The 17,439-nt window shown below is 35.0% G+C and overlaps 1 protein-coding gene across 1 annotated transcript in view; it reads left to right on the forward strand.

Annotated features, from left to right (window-relative positions):
- Positions 1 to 17,439, forward strand: part of USH2A (usherin) — a 793,063-nt gene that overhangs the window by 478,923 nt on the left and 296,701 nt on the right. The window contains exon 37 of the mRNA XM_054484303.2: positions 224 to 403. Within this exon, the coding sequence (XP_054340278.1) occupies positions 224 to 403 (180 nt within the window). The remainder of the gene's footprint in view (positions 1 to 223; positions 404 to 17,439) is intronic.

Here is a 17,439-nt window from a genome sequence, read left to right on the forward strand (position 1 = left end):
ATGATGAATGAACTGGCCAGGACAACTCAGATAACACTTTTGTTCACAGGATAATAAAACCCAAATATGTGCATTGATAGAAGCACGTGTAATGCCTCTTAGAGTGGTAAAGTTACAGATCTATTTGGTACAGTATATTTAGAAACTCAAGAAAATACTCAAATAATAGCAGGAATGAATTCTTAAATATGTATTTATTTTAATAATTTTCTTTTTTAATCAGCAGGTAATAACTACACCCTTCTGAATGTCACAAAAGTCATGTACAGCGGAGAAGAGACAAACCTTTGGGTGCTCATCGATGGGCTGGTTCCTTTTACCAACTATACTGTACAAGTGAATATTTCAAATAGCCAAGGCAGCTTGATAACTGATCCTATAACAATTGCAATGCCTCCAGGAGGTAAGTCTATGCAAATGTTGGCTATCTAATTTTATATAAATGCCCTAGAATTAAGTGTCCATTGAATACCTTGTTTATTTTTTGAGGTATTTTATTTTAGAACTTAGAGGCTCAGTTGTATTTCTGGTTCTTTTGATTGTTGTTTTGCTTTGTTTATTCGGATTCTTTAATTGACAGCCTTTTATTATTTTGTTGAGACTGCTTTCATCCATCTCACACTGCGTGTGTATGTGTGTATATACCACACACACACACACACACACACATATATATATCTGGATTTCTGCATGTTAAGAAAATTGGGAAATGCTTTTGTTCAAGACTTTACTTAAAGCCAAAATTTATATTTGCAATTTGAGCTTCCAATTTCTACTGCAAATGGTTCTCATTCCTGGTGTTCTAAATAACTAGTTCAAACGTATACTTAAAGTACTTCATTTGGCAAAAAGGGCAGGGTGCAGATGATAGAATAGGAAAATTCCATTTGCACTACTGAAAAAACACCTTTAAATTCCTAATCCTAATAATTACAGTTCAGCAGGGCCACATTCATGGGTGAAATGTGATACAGTCTGCATATTTTTATTTTAAATATTTCTATAAAAATCGACCTGTTCACAATTACCATTATTTTGATGTGCCATGAGCTTCACCATGTTTTAACTCGTTGTGGGAAATATAATTGCATTGAAGAAAACCCCGCTAGGGTTGACTTGGATGGCCCTTGAACAGAAAGCATGCCCAAAAATGTTAAGAGCATGACTCTCAATTGAGTGCTAAAGAATGTGTGTTTTCTGAAAATCCTGAAGGCAAAGGACCCCAGGTCATCCAGCGTCTGCCCTGTAGCCCATCTCCCAGGAATGAGTGTATTCTGAACTAAGGGAGAATGTCACAATCTTTTATCAGCAATCCGAAGGGCAGGTTAACCCCACTTCCAGTTATGAAGAGTATAAGAGCAGAAAGTGCCTTATCACTGGAGAAAAATAAAGGGGAATCTTCAGTTTGTATGGAACCGCTCCCCTGCAAAAAAGATTCATTACTTGTTGTATCATAAAACCACTCACTATTATCTACCTTTTATGCCATTATTAAAATTAGTGAATTGATGTTTACTAAAGTACTTGAAACTCTAAATGTCAGAAGCTACATTACTTAAGAAAAGAATGCATAAAAGAAACTTTTGAGGCTGATCAACTCAGGTTAGTATCATATTTATTGAGACAATAATTTTAAAAGGGAATTGAATTTAGATATATTTATTTAAAAATTGAGACTGAAACCCAAAATAAAACAAACTCCCCCCACTAAAATAAACCTTAGGTATTCATATCTTCATTTCTCACTTCAATACACATGCTAGGAAGGATAGAAAACGGTGATGACTCTAAACCTTAGAATATAATATCCTTTATTCAAATTTAGAAATTAAAGAGTAATCAGTGCCATAATGGAGATTTTAAGTTATATAGTAATACCTTTTCTACAGGATATATACAATATTTAATAAGCATGTTTATTTGATGGTATTTATACTGATTTAAATAGTTTGTGATTTACAGTAATTTATATCATATTCATAAAATAGGGCAAATTTAATTCATTGTTTATGTTTTTAGGAATGTATGGTCTAATAATTTGTTATTTATACATATATCATGATTCAATTAAAAATAGCAAGGTCCTATTGCTAACTGAATATGCGCTATGTGAATATACCTGTCAGTAAAAGGGTTAATATTATGCAAACAGAAAGAAACTAAAATATTGTTTTATAATGGTGCAGTCAAACTGAGTAAACTGTTAACTGAGGCTTATCTTCATCTTTGCTCTGTGGATGCTTATCTGTGTCATTACCATACTGCACTGCAGGCCCACACTCTCTGGGCCTGATGCAATCTTTCACTTTATGTATTCAGAAATCTAGAATTTAGGAGTCAGTCCTTCACCAAAGAGGAAGCAAATGTCTTCAAATACAGACAGTGATTCGCTAAAGTTTATTATGGCCATTAGGACATACTTTCTTTTTTCATTAGATTGTTGTTGATTACAATTAGGAAACTTATAGCTTTAAAATTATCTTTTTTATGATCTTGTGGCAGTTTAAAGGTGATACCTCATTGATTAAATAGGTTTTAGTTCATGCTTCCTTTTACTTAATGATCTGAAAACATATTATCCTGATTTACACATAAAAATCATGCTGAAAAGCATGTGGCATTCACTAGAATATGTGTGTTTAAGTAGAATTAAATTAGTACTGAGAGTTATTAAAGAAATCTTCCATGCCTTTGTCCAGTGAACCGTGTTTCATTCTGAAATGAATAATAAATGAACCAATATACAGAGGCAAACCAACTTATGGGCAGAGAAGGTTCTATATGCTATTTACTTTTCCATTATAGTTGGATTGTTATCATTATTACCATTTCCTTGATTTCAATATTAGATCTCTTTTATGGTGATGTTGAATTCCTAGTATCTTTCAATGCTGGGTGATGCAAGATTTGTGATGATAATATCCTTAGCTATGCTTCTTTTGCATAGTTTTAAAACATAATAAGAAAAGAGTTGGGCAAAATAAAATGCTCTTTTTTACTTCATCAAATATTTGCTATCAAATATGACCTGGAAAATCCCCTTTACCCATTTAATCTGGCCAAATCCTACTCATTTTTTAGGCTCAAACCTAGAAAGTGGTCCATCAGAAAGTCATCTTTTGCCAACAGAGGCTGAGATAGGGCCTTCTGTGTCCCAGAGAACAGTTACATTATACTGAAATTGCCTGTTTAATCTGTCGCAATCACTGGTTATAAGATCCTATAGAGTAGGAACTGTTTCTTACTCACATTTTTATCTTCAGCACCTAGACTAAACCTGACACATGGTAGGTGCATAATGAATAATTGGTGAATGAATAAATTAGTCAAGATTGCTTAACTACTAGTTTTAAATTTTAAGCTTATCATTGCTCAGGCCTGCCAGGCCTCATCTCAACCTCAGCAACCTTGTATTTTAGCCAGCTGTGAAAATGACACCTTCTCTGTACACCACTGTCCAATGTAGGAATGCTCTGGTTATGTAGATAAAATTGGAAGCTCAAACTGTAAGGAGGGTGAGTGTATTGGAGGTGAGAAATATTCTCAAGTTATGCCAACTCTTTATTCTTTTATTCTTCCCTATAGTGGTTACTTTTCTCAGGTGAGCATAGAATAAACAATCCTTAGTTTAGATAGGAATTTGGAAAGGAGGGGCGAAAGGGTCATACTCCAAAGAATTTTACCAGGATACATCATCTCTTAATTTGTAGTTAGGACACATCTTATTTGCCAGTCCTACCTCTATTTTTCTGACGAGAAAAAATATATAATTAAGAATATGATAAACACAAGTTATCTGAAGATAGAAATTAAAGTAAGAAGATGGTGCTACTAATAACTCGGCACATGGATGAACAGTGGCAAATCCCAATTAACACACATTTTTTTTATTTGAAAAATTCACTTTAAATATTATTTGGACAACTGGAGGAGCGTCTCTCTTTTTTCCAATTATGTAGCAGATCCTTCCCTACTTCTGCACACTCAAGCTTTTTGTGTTTCTACAATTACTATTTTTTTGGTTGTTTGTAATAACATAATGCTCATATTTAGCACTAAGGTACTCTTGGAAATAAAGAATATATTTAATCAGAGCTCTTGAATAGCATTATGGTACAGGTTCAAGAGTTCTAGGAAAAGAATTAAAAAAATAAAAACGAATCCAAATGTTAATCCATAAATATGAAACTTTCCTGTGTGGCCTTTACCCCTTCAAGGTCTGGAGTTACTAATGGGGTTAGGATTTCAACGCTTAATGGGGCTCAGTGCATTAGTGTTTTGTATGCATGGAATTCAGCATTCAGTTTAATAAGTGGTTGACATTGGTGATGTCCCTTAATTTGCTTAAATCTAATTGGCTCTTTTATCAGTCAAACCTGTATGGATTGGCAATTGATCAGAAAGAGTCAGCCATGACTCTGCATGTAGTTAAATGATGGAAGCACCAGTTAAAGTCAAAGTTGCATGATAATAAGCAAAAGAAGAACAAATGAGCTTAGAGGAGGAAGGCAAAGAAGCTTAGAAGTTTTACAGGATCTTCAAGTTCAGAACAAAGGCATTATAGAGTATATAAATTTTAAATACACTGCATTTTGCCTCCAGACTTAAACCTTTTTTTTTCCAGATGAACTGAAATCTTGTCTGAAACTGTCTTTGTTACATCAAAGAACTACTCAGAAAGCTAAAAGAGACAGAAGAAGCATAAAAGGGCATAGTTTAAAATGATTAGTGACAAATTCCATACTGATGAGCTAGAAACAGATTTTTTATGGAAGTTTTATATTATTCCAAAAGGAATAATTCTGTTCTGTTTATCTTTTTCTGAACTGCTTTATTGTAACAGTGAAAGGAACTTGGAGCCACCCTGGTTTGTGAACCTAATCCACTTTTCCTCTGACAGTAAATAATTTGTCATTTGTACTTTTAAATTGATGAGAATTATTATAATCTACAAACAGTGTAAAATACTAGTCTTGAGAAATCTGCTTATTTTCCCAAATGTGTTATTAGAAAACCAAAAATTGAAAAAGGCAAAATGGTTGTGAGTAGTTTGTTTTACAGGGTCTTTTCGACTGTCTCTCCTTCCCTGAACCCCCTCCCCACTTATCCACCTAAAATATCAATGAGAAAAAAAAAAAAAGAAAGAAAGAAAACCATTAGGAATTAAAACTTAGGCACATTGCAAAAGCATAGACGTTGGAGTCCTAGAAACATGGATTTAAATCCAACTCTTTCACTCACTGCTTGAGTGACTATGAGCAAATTTGTAGATATAACTGAGCCTCAGTTTGCTCATCCATTAAAGAGGCTGGATGGTAATTCCCACCCGACTGGAGGATTGAACAACATATATGTAATGTGTTTAGCACATTGCCTGTCTTGGTAAACATTTGGTGCTTCCTACCTCTTTTGTTCTATTTTCCTGCTAAGACTCTTTTTGGGGGCCTGGAAAATGCCCTATGGAAAAAGTAAGTAAAAAAATCTCTTTCACATAGACTGCAGAGACCAGAATAATTTCATCTTGCTACATCCCTATCCTTTCCTACACTTACCTCTTAACGTGTTGACATACGTATGGCCAGGCCAGTAACCCTACTAAGGGGTGGTTGTGATGCATATTAGATGATGAAGTAAGGAGGAAGCATGGGAAGTGATTTTCTTTTTGAAATACCTTCAGCATCCTCCTCCATGACCTCCAGATCATAATTTGCGAAGCTTTTTACATCAAGCTCTCATTGGTTATCTTGGGATTTCACATTTTTTTCTTAATAGAACTCTTCTTCTGTGTTTATATAGAGCTACTTATTAAATATATTTATGACTTTTTTTAAAAAAACTATTATCTGTATATTTTATTCACAAATGCTTTTTTTACATTGTTAATGCTAGCCCAAAGCAAGTAATTTGAAATTTTATCCTAAGATGTTTTCATGTTTTCTTAATTGTCCTCAAACACATATATTTAAAAGTTACGTCTTGGAATTCAAACTTTTTTTCATTTTTCATTAAATAGGAAAGTTTACTAGTTATTCAGCCAATATGCTTTTGAATAACTAAATAAAATGTTTGCTTTTAAAAAATGTTAGTATATGATTTTTGCCCAATAATACCACTAAAGGAATAATATATTAATGACTAACTTTTTTAGCTTGAACTACTGAATTCCGTTGTGTTTAGAATTTAGGAGACTGGAATATTCTTTCAGGTATTGCTGTGTAACAAGCCACTCCAAAAGTTAGCAACTTAAAACAACCATTCTGTATTATTTCTCACCTGATTGTGTGAGTTGTCAGCATGGTTCTTCTGGCTTAAGGAGGCTGGACTGGGCTTCTTTAGAATTCCCAGAAACTCAGGGTTTCAAGAGTCAAGCCCCAGTGTGCAAGCCCTGGAAACCTTTGCTTGCCTCAAACTGTCCAAAGCAAATTTCTTGTCCAAGTCAAAAAGCATGTATGCTGGAATGTATGATTTACTGGAGCCTGATAATTTGTCAATCTTCCATAAATGTCTAAGTGATTGGTTTTTAGATTGTGTATGTATGTGTGTATATGTACACACACATACATGCAAGTATTACAGACACATAATTTTTCTTTTAAATTAGTTCTGCTTTTGAAATAATGATGTACTAGCACCAAAAAAATGAAGAAAGCAGTTTACTAAATTTTTCCTTGAAGAAGATACAAAAACATCTTTCCTTACATGACAATTAATTTTGACATTTTATTTCAGTATAAAGATCAAGAAATGTATATCAATAAATTCTTGTTTAAAATATTTGTAGCTCCCTACTGGAGGGAAAATTCTGATCTCCTCTTGTAAGTAGGTGATTTAAAAAAAAAAATCTTCTCTATTTCTCAAATCTAGGGCTTGGGTATTCTGATTTCTGCTTGTAACTCTGAGCTGCGAGAGTAGAAACTGTGTGTAATTTGAATATTTTTTGTAGCTCCAGTGTCTGGCATAAACTATTTGCTGAATAAATTACCAGAGCCCTTTGTGGCAGTGATAACTTGGAAAATAATCCTGAAAGTTATATTTTGCTATTGCTGTGTCTTTTACTTGGATAAACATTTTCCAGGATTAAATTCAACATTTAGGGTTTAATTCATCCTAAAATCATTTTTAGTCCTCTTAAGATTACCATAACAGTGTAAAAATACATAATATAGGACCCTCTGGAGGTATGTTTATAAATTTGTGTGTGTGTTTAATTGTCTGTTTTACCTACCATTTTATTTTTTATTTTTAAATAATTCCATGTTTTATATTACGTTTAGGGGTACATGTGCAACTTGTCACATGGATATATTGTATGATGCTGAGGTTTCAGGTATGATTGATCCTATTGGCCCAGGTAGTGAGCAGAGCACCCAATAGTTTTTCAGTTCTTTGCTTTCTCCCCCTGTTCCCCTTCTAGTAGTTTCCACTGTAACCACCATTTTCAATTAACTTATCTATTGTGACTGGTGGTTGAACACTTAACTGAAAATAATGATTAAAACAGAACATTTAAAAATTTAAATATATATTAAGCACAACTTCAATTTAGAACACATTAAGTATATTTATCTATATATTTATCCAACAATCTTGTTCTATAGGGCCAAGTTGTTTTCTTGGAGTGTTAATTTAGTATTTATAAGTCCAGCATATTTGCTGCCAAAACTATACTCATAATGCATAGTTTGATTTCCACTTTGAAAACTCCTTTAAAAGGAGATCAAAAATTTAGAGATCATTAAGGAAAAATTTAATTATAGAATTTTTCAGGTTTTTGTAATTTCCTAAGTCTTTAGTTATTTTTCCTGCCCGAATTTCATAGTATTGTTTTATTAAGTCCTCACTGAAAGTTTTTCAAAGCAGTCAATTTTCATAGAAAACAGTTTCTGTTAACAGTGCTCATCAGTTTAAGCATTATTTAATTAAATGACATAATGACAGCCACAATTGACATCACAGGTTTAAAAAATACAACTGACTCTTGGTGAGTGTATAATTCTACCTGCAACTGCAGAATGTTGCCCTTGAACTAAAGAGTAGTCAACTATCCATCTCTGCGATACAGAGTAAATGTAAATTTTTTATTAATCTGGCAAGTCAGATAAGAATAGGTAGGTAAGGCTGGGCGCGGTGGCTCACGCCTGTAATCCCAGCACTTCAGAAGGCCAAGGAGGGCGGATCACCTGAGGTCAGGAGTTCGAGACCAGCCTGACCAACATAGAGAAACCCCGTCTCTACCAAAAATACAAAAACTTAGCCGGGCATGGTGGCGCATGTTGTAATTCCAGCTACTCGGGAGGCTGGGGTAGGAGAATCGCTTGAACCCGAGAGGCGGAGGTTATAGAGAGCCAAGATTGTGCCATTGAACTCCAGCCTGGGCAACAAGAGCGAAACTCTGTCTCAAAAAAAAAAAAAAAAAAAAAAAAAAAAAAAAAGACAGGTAGGTAGGTAAAGCAAGTATCTACTATTTAGGAAAAAGACATGCTTCCAAGGTGGCAGAATGATCCACCCTCAGAGCAGCCTACCCAAGTAGGAGAGGCAGGACAATGCTACCAAATTCTTCTCTTAGGTTAATTATTACAACAGCTCTGCCTTAAAAGAAAAAAGAAATTATTGATTATATCCCTTCAATTGATTAGGGACTGAGTCTGAGATTTTTGGCATAACTTGCTCAGTGAACTTATTTTTCTCCTTCAGTTTTTAAAGGAAAGAACTGAGCTTTCTCTCCTATTTTCAAATTTCAACCAAAATCTCTTTCTAAGACCTTAGAGGAATGAACTGTGGGTAGCACTATCAACCAACCAGGGGAGAATGGTACTTTTTTTTTTTTTTTTTTTTTTGCAGGGTCTCTAAGAAAATTAGGGGCAACTAGAACTGGCTCAAAAAACAAGTATATACCAAAAAGCAAAAGAGTAAATAAATAAGAATTGCAAAAACAAACTCTATTGTATCTTGCACTTTCTTCATGCATTGTAGCACTGAGAATTGTAAAATATTTCTATGCCTTTTGTTTGTTTTTGTTTTTGTTTTTGTTTTTTTGAGACGGAGTCTCTCTCTGTCGCCCAGGCTGGAGTGCAGAGGCACGATCTCGGCTCACTCTATGCCTTTTAAAATCAACTTAGTACAATGTCAAGATGCTACTTTTTAAAAATATAATTAATAGTTCTCAAAAATGTAAAAGCTTGCTTACCAAGTACAGATATAGAGCCCATCAATATGTGTTTTCCATTTTTCATCTGCTCTGTATCCACTTTCATTTATTTGAAATATATAAATAGAAACATTAATGTGCAGGTGGCAATGGGATATCTTAAAAATTGAAAGAGTACAAAGGAATGGAAATTTAAAAAATAAACATAGGTTAGCAGCTGAAATAAACAATAGGCTAAGATGGTATATTACCTTATTCAGAGGGAAGAAGGAAAGATGAGATTAACTGCTTTTTATAATGTAAAAGCCACAATGAAGATATAGGATGGTGAGGAATAGCATTCTTTAAAACGACAACATTCTACCACATAAACAGATGGTTTGTCTTTACCTTCAGTATATTAAAAGCTATACAATTTATATTACATCCAGTTCATATGAATCTTTAGAATAGTTGTGCATAATGTTTTATTTCTGTGTATATCTTCCAAATGTGCTGCTATTTTCTCCCTGGAAAAATCAACCCATTGAAAGTAATAAAGTAGGAGAATTCAACAAATAAAAAGTATTTAAATTCTTAATAAAATAAATAGTGTGCTTTTGAAAACACATACCAGGCCATTTAATTTAACCCATGCTTTCTCCCAGGTATGAGAATAGAACCAAAGGATTTATGACTGTCTTAAACACGCTCTCAAATCCTGTCCTGAAAAGTGTTACCTTTACATTTTGGAATTGATAGTTTAACGTGCTTTGTGTGTGTGTGCATGTATGAAGAGGTGTATGTTTGTAATATTACATATCGTAAGCCAAAGAGAGGGATAAATTACTGTTTCATAATTTGTGAATAATTTTTTCACTTTTTTTATTCACCATCTTGACAATGAACTTCCTGCTTATGAAAACACCTTAGAAAGAGACTAACTTCTGAGCTATGGAGAAGGGGGAAGGGAACTTTGAAGTGTGCTTACTATGGACTCAACAAGCCTCCAGCAAAGGGCTGCCAGCTCTCCGTATTTGCATACTCTCATGTGGATTATATAGAAACACACACGCCCACACACACAATTAAGTGCTATCTTTAAAGCATCCTGGGGCAAGAGAGAGAGTAAAAAAAGTAAAATAAAATCACATCTTTTTCTTTTTTACCAAGGGAGAGGGGTGGGAAATATTGTTCCTTTAAGTTCCATTGATATTTTCTAACTCACATTTTTAAGAAGAATAAGTACAATTCATTTTCTTTTTTTTTCTTCGAAGAAGGCTTTATCCATAACTTTAAGCTTAAAAAAAATCATGTCTGTCTCACTGACACTGCAGTCTAAAAGCAACTTGAAGTTTTATTTGAATTCTTATAGTGCCCTAAAGAAATTTTTGCTTTATTTCTTTAAAATAATATCTTGTTCCTTATTTTTTCATAGACAGACTGTATGCCTGACTTGCATAAAATTCTATGAACACTTACCTGCCTATATAAATACTCACAAAAGTGAGAAAATTCTTAATATGTCTTAGATACTTAGAGACCGTATTTCCAACCTCTTTTCATCAGCAGCATCAAGAAAATCCCTTTTTCTATCTCTGTAAAGGCATACGGACCACCCAGAGTCTAAAAGAAAACTTAAAAACTTAAGGAAGAATAGATTTTGACCACAGTAGGGAAATTCACTTGCAACCACTATGATTTTCATGATTATTAATTAATTGGGACAAATGAAACTAGAAACATGAGGGTATCTAATACATACTCTATTAGATTAATCCCTCTTACACTTCGATGACCATTTTCAAATGTATACTATCTTTCATTTTTATTTAAATGTTTCATATGCTTGTATCATGTCTTATCTACTAGAGTATAAATTCATGGGGAAGATGAAAAGAATGGGTTGTGTGTGGTGTCTCACACTTGTAATCCCAGCACTTTGGGAGGCTGAAGTGGGAGGATTGCTTGAGCTCAGGAGTTTGAGACCAGTCTGGGCAACATAGTGAGACCCCATCTCTATTTAAATTAAAAAAAGAAGAAATAAAATGAAAAAAAAAATGAATGGGTGAATGGAGGTAGACAGGAGTCACAGCTGATCTCCCTCTTTCTCTCTTTCTCTATCCCTCTCACCATTTACCCTGGCTCAGGCATATAATAGGATATTAGTAGTGATTACTATCATGCTCTTGTGGAGTGCTAGTGGCCTGGGGATATTTTTGCACCCAGCATACCTTCACCCTTTCTTTTGATGACAGGGTTCCAATTTCCCTCTCAGCACCCTGGGCTCTTTCAAGATCAGAACATGCACATGCACTGTGTGTGAAGTTGACTGCATCACCAGGTCTGACCAATGAGGACACTGTATTCTCCTAACCGCAGTGATTTTTTTTTTCAGGAATGACAGGCATTCCAATCAAAGCCACTGAATTGCAGTAAACCAGTACAGTAAACAGGCATGTCTCTTGCCCTGTATTTGAATATGGGATTCAGCTCAATTTGCTGCCCGCCGTGTTGCCCCTCAAAGAGTCTGAGAAATTTAGCCAGCAAGGAAGAAAGCAGAGTGGGTGTGAGAGAAGGAGGTAGACTAGATTCTGGTGACATCATCTGATCCTTTGAATCCAGCATTGCCAAAACCCAGCTCTTTCCCTTGAGTGTTTTTTTGTTTGTTTGTTTATTTGTTTTTTGATTACAGGAACCCACTACCCATCTCATTGCTTAAGCCTCTATGTATTGTGTTTCCCGCCACTTGAAAACAAAAGCATTTGCCACAATGCTTGAGAGAAAGAAAAAGAAGTAGAGAACATTTAGAGAAGTCTCATCACTTCCTGAAAATCATGCCAAATGCTAAACTTAACATATGTGTTTGGCTTTTGCTTGGGCTCTCAAATTAGGAAACCTCAAGAAGTAAGCTGGATGTCACATGAGATAATATTTTCTAAAACTGTGAAATGGCTGATCCCATTCTGAAGGGTCTCCTCAGAGCTACTTCATTTGACAATCTTCTGAGCTGTTTCTCCACTATTTTCAGGTCTCAGAGCCCTGAGTTCTAGTAATAACTCTTGTGCTAATTAGCTGTTTCGTCTGACTGAAGTAACTACCTGACTATGATGTTGGTCTCTTATCTCTAAAATGGCAGATGTGAATTAGATCAGCAGTATCTATAGTGTGATCCCAGACCAGGAACTTCAACATTCCTTGAAATTTACTTGAAATGCAACTTCTCAAACCCTACTCTCAACCTACTTAACCAGAAATTCTGAGGGTGGGGCCAAGCAATCTGTGTTTTAATGAGATTCTATTACCAACTTCCAGGTCACTGGGTGCCTTCACAAGTTTGAAGACCACTGAGCTAGACCATCTTTAAAATACTTTCAAAGCAAAAATACATGATCTTGTCTATGACTTTATTCCACATTCATATTTGAGACAAATACTCAGGGAAAAATACTCAGGGTATAATAGGCCTCCATGCTCAACTGGTCTTTGAATATATAGGTTACATTCGTAGGGCCAGAGGTCTTTCCAATGTAAGAAAGCCATCGTGTTGCTCATAGTCTTCCTGAATGGGCCAGGAACAGATACCAAAGATAACCAATTCCATATGTTGAGTCCTACCTGTGGCACCAGAAAGCAACAGGCATGATATTTTATGCACTGAGGAACACTAATCAGCCCTACTATGAAGACACTGTCAGCTAAATTTCCTCTGCTCTTCAGTTTCTTCACAGAACATCTGCTATAAGAAACTCCTTGTAACTAAAACCTGAGTCTTTCCCCTCTGGGGAATTTTCTTTAATGAGCCTCTTGTGGCTACATCTCTGTACGGTTTTGAAATATGTTTCCTCAAGTCAGTTACATCTTCATACTGGATTCTAGGGTTTGCTGTCTATTCGACCTCATAGCTAAGATTTTTCCTTCTAGGAGTTCACAAACACAACTACAGGGTAGGTTGACATAGTGCCCAGTACCTAGACAAAAATTAAGATCATGTAACCTTTTATTTGCTAAAAAGAGATTTTTGATGTTGTGATCACTCATACCAAGATAGCATTTATTAATACTAGGTACAGGTGTGGTTTTGCATATATTAACTCATTTTATTCTCCTCACAAACCCTGTAAAGGCAAGTGCTATTATTATCCCTATTTACACATGAGGAAGTTGAAGAAACAATATTGGCTTGCAACTAGTAAAGGTCATGTTACTAGTAAAAGGCAGACACTGTATTTAAACCTAGAGGCTGACTATAGAAGCCTAGTTCTGAGCCACTATATTGTTCTACTGACTGCAGAACTATACTCTATTTCTTCTACTGACTGTTCATATGCTCTCTTGGCAGCAGCAACACAGATTTTGATGCTCCACTAATCAATGCAGATCTGAAGAGGTGACTTGTCTCTATAGTAGTGTCAAATATAATTTTAAGGGTATTGTTGGTTGAACTAGTAGGTTTTTAAATCCTACTGCAGATGGCCTAGAGAACTGTCCTCAATGACTGTGTAACCCATGCTCTAAAGTTTATAATGTCATAAGAGAAAAAAAAATAGGTAAAACATGTTTACAGCCTTATAAAAAAGCATTAAGCAGAAGCAGTATTATGTGGTATGTGCCCTGTGTGGAGAAGGCAAAGAAACCAACCAGTTGGACCCATCCTTTGCCAGTGTGGATATAAGTACTTAACTTGCCCACCAAGTATTTTGCCCAACTTCTTTCATATTTACCTATGAACTTCTATTATAAATTATTATAAATTGTGATCTTCTCATTGTAGATAGTTTGCATTCTTGTGAAGAGATTTAATTTATCTAATAGTGTTAATTTTGAAAAATTAACAAACTTTCTTAAAAGAGAGCAAGAAAACTTATATTTGTAAAAACTAATGAAAGAAAGAATCTTTTTCTTCCTGTACTAAAACAATTTTCTGTGAACAGTTGAAAAAATACTCTAGCCAGGTGAAGACACTTATTCACATGTGGAATATTCTAGAAATAAGCCGTGTGAACAGTGTGAGTATGTGGGAAAATTGTTCACTGGAATGGCCACAAAATGATCATGTGTGACCTCTGGGCCATAAGAAAGCAGGAATACTTTCCTCATCAAAATCTGAAGTTGAGGGCATGATCACAGGAAAAAGCTTAAATCTTATTCCCGTGGTTGATGCTATAAATCAAATAAGCATGTATCTTAGACTGTGCATTTGTAAAGCACAGTGTCTATCAAAATATCACAATTCAACTTATCCACCACTTGCTATCCCCAGCATTTTCATTTCCTGACTGTGTGACCTTGAGAAACTTATCTCCTCTCTAAGCCTCATTTTGCTCATCTGGGAAGGGGTTTCATAATTACAGAACTTTCCTCAATGGGTTTAGACAAGGAATAAAGAATGTGTGTGCACTGAGATTAGCTGGCACATTAGGTAGCTGCTCAATTCTTTGTTTAAAGGACATAAAGCATGATATATAAATACAAAATATATGTAAGCTTATCACTATTCAGTTGAAAATTAACCTGTAAACATCTACATTTTTATCTTCCTTGATGATTCCAACAGCTGTCTCTAAAACTAAGTGTAAGGAAACAGCAGACTGGTTGTGGCATATTAAATTATAAGTGAGGACTAATTTGAGGATCAAAGATGCTCTTTGGGAGATATCACCTGACTAGTAGGAAAAGCATTAGCTGTCTCCCTCTGTCTCATGTATTTGTTCTCTCCGTCTTGGAAATATCCTTCCCCACAGTTTCTGAATCTTGATGTTTAATTGAACACAAAGGTCTTTGAGAAACACAACAGGGGGTTGTTCCTGGTAGTTCTGGCATTGAGGAAATTGAAATGTACATGTTTTTTTCTCATTTATCAAAGAAGAGCAAGAATCTAAACTGACGTTTTATATCAAATGAATTATGAACTGTGTACTTTGTACCTAAGGGAACAACAACGAAATTAGGGTTTTAGTTAAGAGAGAGAGAGAGAGACAAAAATAGGCTTTTGATAAAACATACAGTAATTTCTGTTACTGTGTCTGACAGTGACATGGCCAGATACAGTTCTATTGTAGAACTAGTGACTGGATGCAGGCTACTCTGAAATCTTTAAATGTATTTGAGAGACCATCTCAGAAAAAATTAAACCTAAATTTCTTATGGTGTTAGGCTTTATGGTCAGTGAAATAGTCTTGATAATCTAAAGTTAACTTTCAGCTTTTATCAATGCTTACTTTCTTAAAAAAAAAGACATTTGCAAAGTTTTACTTCCTGAGAAAATATGAAATTATAGGTTGCTTGAGAGGAAAAATACAATGCAGAATAAAAATAATATATATGAAAATGCCACATTCCATCTCTCCTCTGATTATCTGTAACACCTACACAAATACACACTACACACTACACTCATATGTTATTGTGCTGATAAAGAGCATGAATTCTAAGATCAGTGGGACTTGGTTCAAATCTTAATTTCCCGCCTCCTACTAGCTGTAAGAGCTTTGGCAAGGTATACAATCAGACTCTGCTTTACTTTGTTCTTCTGTAAATGGTAGTAAATAATAAGCACTATCTCATAGGATTGACACTAAGAACTTAATTATGATGATGCCGGCAATAGATACAACATGATGTAGTACACATAGTAGTTGCTACATTACACAGTTTTATCCTTCCCTATGTGAGAAGATTGGGCAGCATCAAATTAGAACTCCATTATTTAATGGCTGCTGATTCCTGAAGTATAGGGAGTATTAGAATTAAAATTTTAAGAAGGACCCTATAATGTCTGTGCAATATATCCAATAATCATGTTTTAAATAACCAATTGAAAATTCTTGGGAATTGGGGGTGATCCATGCTTTCTTCTTCTGGGCAAAGTTATGTATTGATTACCATATTTTTCTTCACAAATAAGTATTCCAATTTATGCAATATAAAAATAAAAGAAGGGTTATTAATATGAATATGTTTGTTTTAGACTTCTAAATCCCCCTAGGTTCATAAACCTAAAAGTGACAAAATTCCTTGATATTAATCCCATATGCTTTCTGATGCCGATGCTATACTGGATAATAATTTTGTGACTAAATTACTAGAAACAAATAACTATCACTGATAGCCTGATTACAAATTTTCTTCATATAATTATTGATCATTCTTGTGGTAAAATGAACATCATAATTTTTATTCTCAAATTTGATTCTAACTCTACTACTTATGAGGTGAAATCAGTTCTTAGAAGTCTTTCAGCAGTTTAAATTCTGCCGATGACTATTGTTTTATTCTTACTAATAGATAATGTGAAATTAATGGCATGTTGAGGTAAGGGATGCTGTCTTGTCCGTTTAGGCTGCTACGACAAAATACTATAGACTAGGTGCCTTACAAGCAACAGAAATGTATTTCACACGGTTCTGGAGGCTGGGAAGTCCAGGATCAAGGTGCTGACAGATTCAGTGTCTAATGAAGGCTCTTCTTCATAGACAGTCATTTTCTTTACTCTAACTTCACATGGCAGAAGGGGTGAGAAGCCTCCCTTGGGTCTCTATTACAAGGGCACTAACCCCATTCATGAGGGCTACTGTCTCATAACCTGATCACCTCCCAAGGCTCCATCTCCTAATACTATCTGCTTGGTGATGAGAATTTCAACATAAGAATTACAGAAGGGGCATAGATAGACCATAGCAGACGCCCCACATTTAAGTATTTTAATGCTAGATCTAGTTAGTATTTGAGTAATTTAATTAATAAACTTGAATATTATATCCAATCCCATTGTTACAATGACTTTTATAACCAATCTTTTCTGATTCTTCAATCATTAAATGACTAAAATTTTCTCCACTATTCAAAGATCACTTAATTTCTTGGTATTTGATTGTATCTTAGAATAGTGGATTCAATGGCACCATAGAGGAAGAGTCCAACACTAAAATATAATGGTTTATTTTCTACACGACCTCAGTCATTTTTTGTTTTGTTTTTGAGAAAGGCTCTCACTTTGACACCCAGGCTAGAGTGTAGTGGCACAGTCACGGCTCACTGCAGCCTCGATCTCCTGGGCTCAAGCAATTCTCCCACCTCAGCATCTTGAGTAGCTGGCAATACAGGCATGCACCACCACATCCAGCTAATTTTGTATTTTTTTTTTTGTAGAGATAGGGTTTCACTATGTTACTTAGACTGGTCTCAAACTCCTGGGCTCAAGCAATCTGCCCACCTCAGCCTCCCAAAATACTGGGATTATAGGTGTGAGCCACTGTACCCAGCCCCTCGGTAATTTATTTTGCTATTTTTTCTTGTTAGATACATTCAAC

Source organism: Pongo pygmaeus, chromosome 1 (assembly GCF_028885625.2).
Source record: "Pongo pygmaeus isolate AG05252 chromosome 1, NHGRI_mPonPyg2-v2.0_pri, whole genome shotgun sequence".
NCBI lineage: Eukaryota > Metazoa > Chordata > Mammalia > Primates > Hominidae > Pongo > Pongo pygmaeus.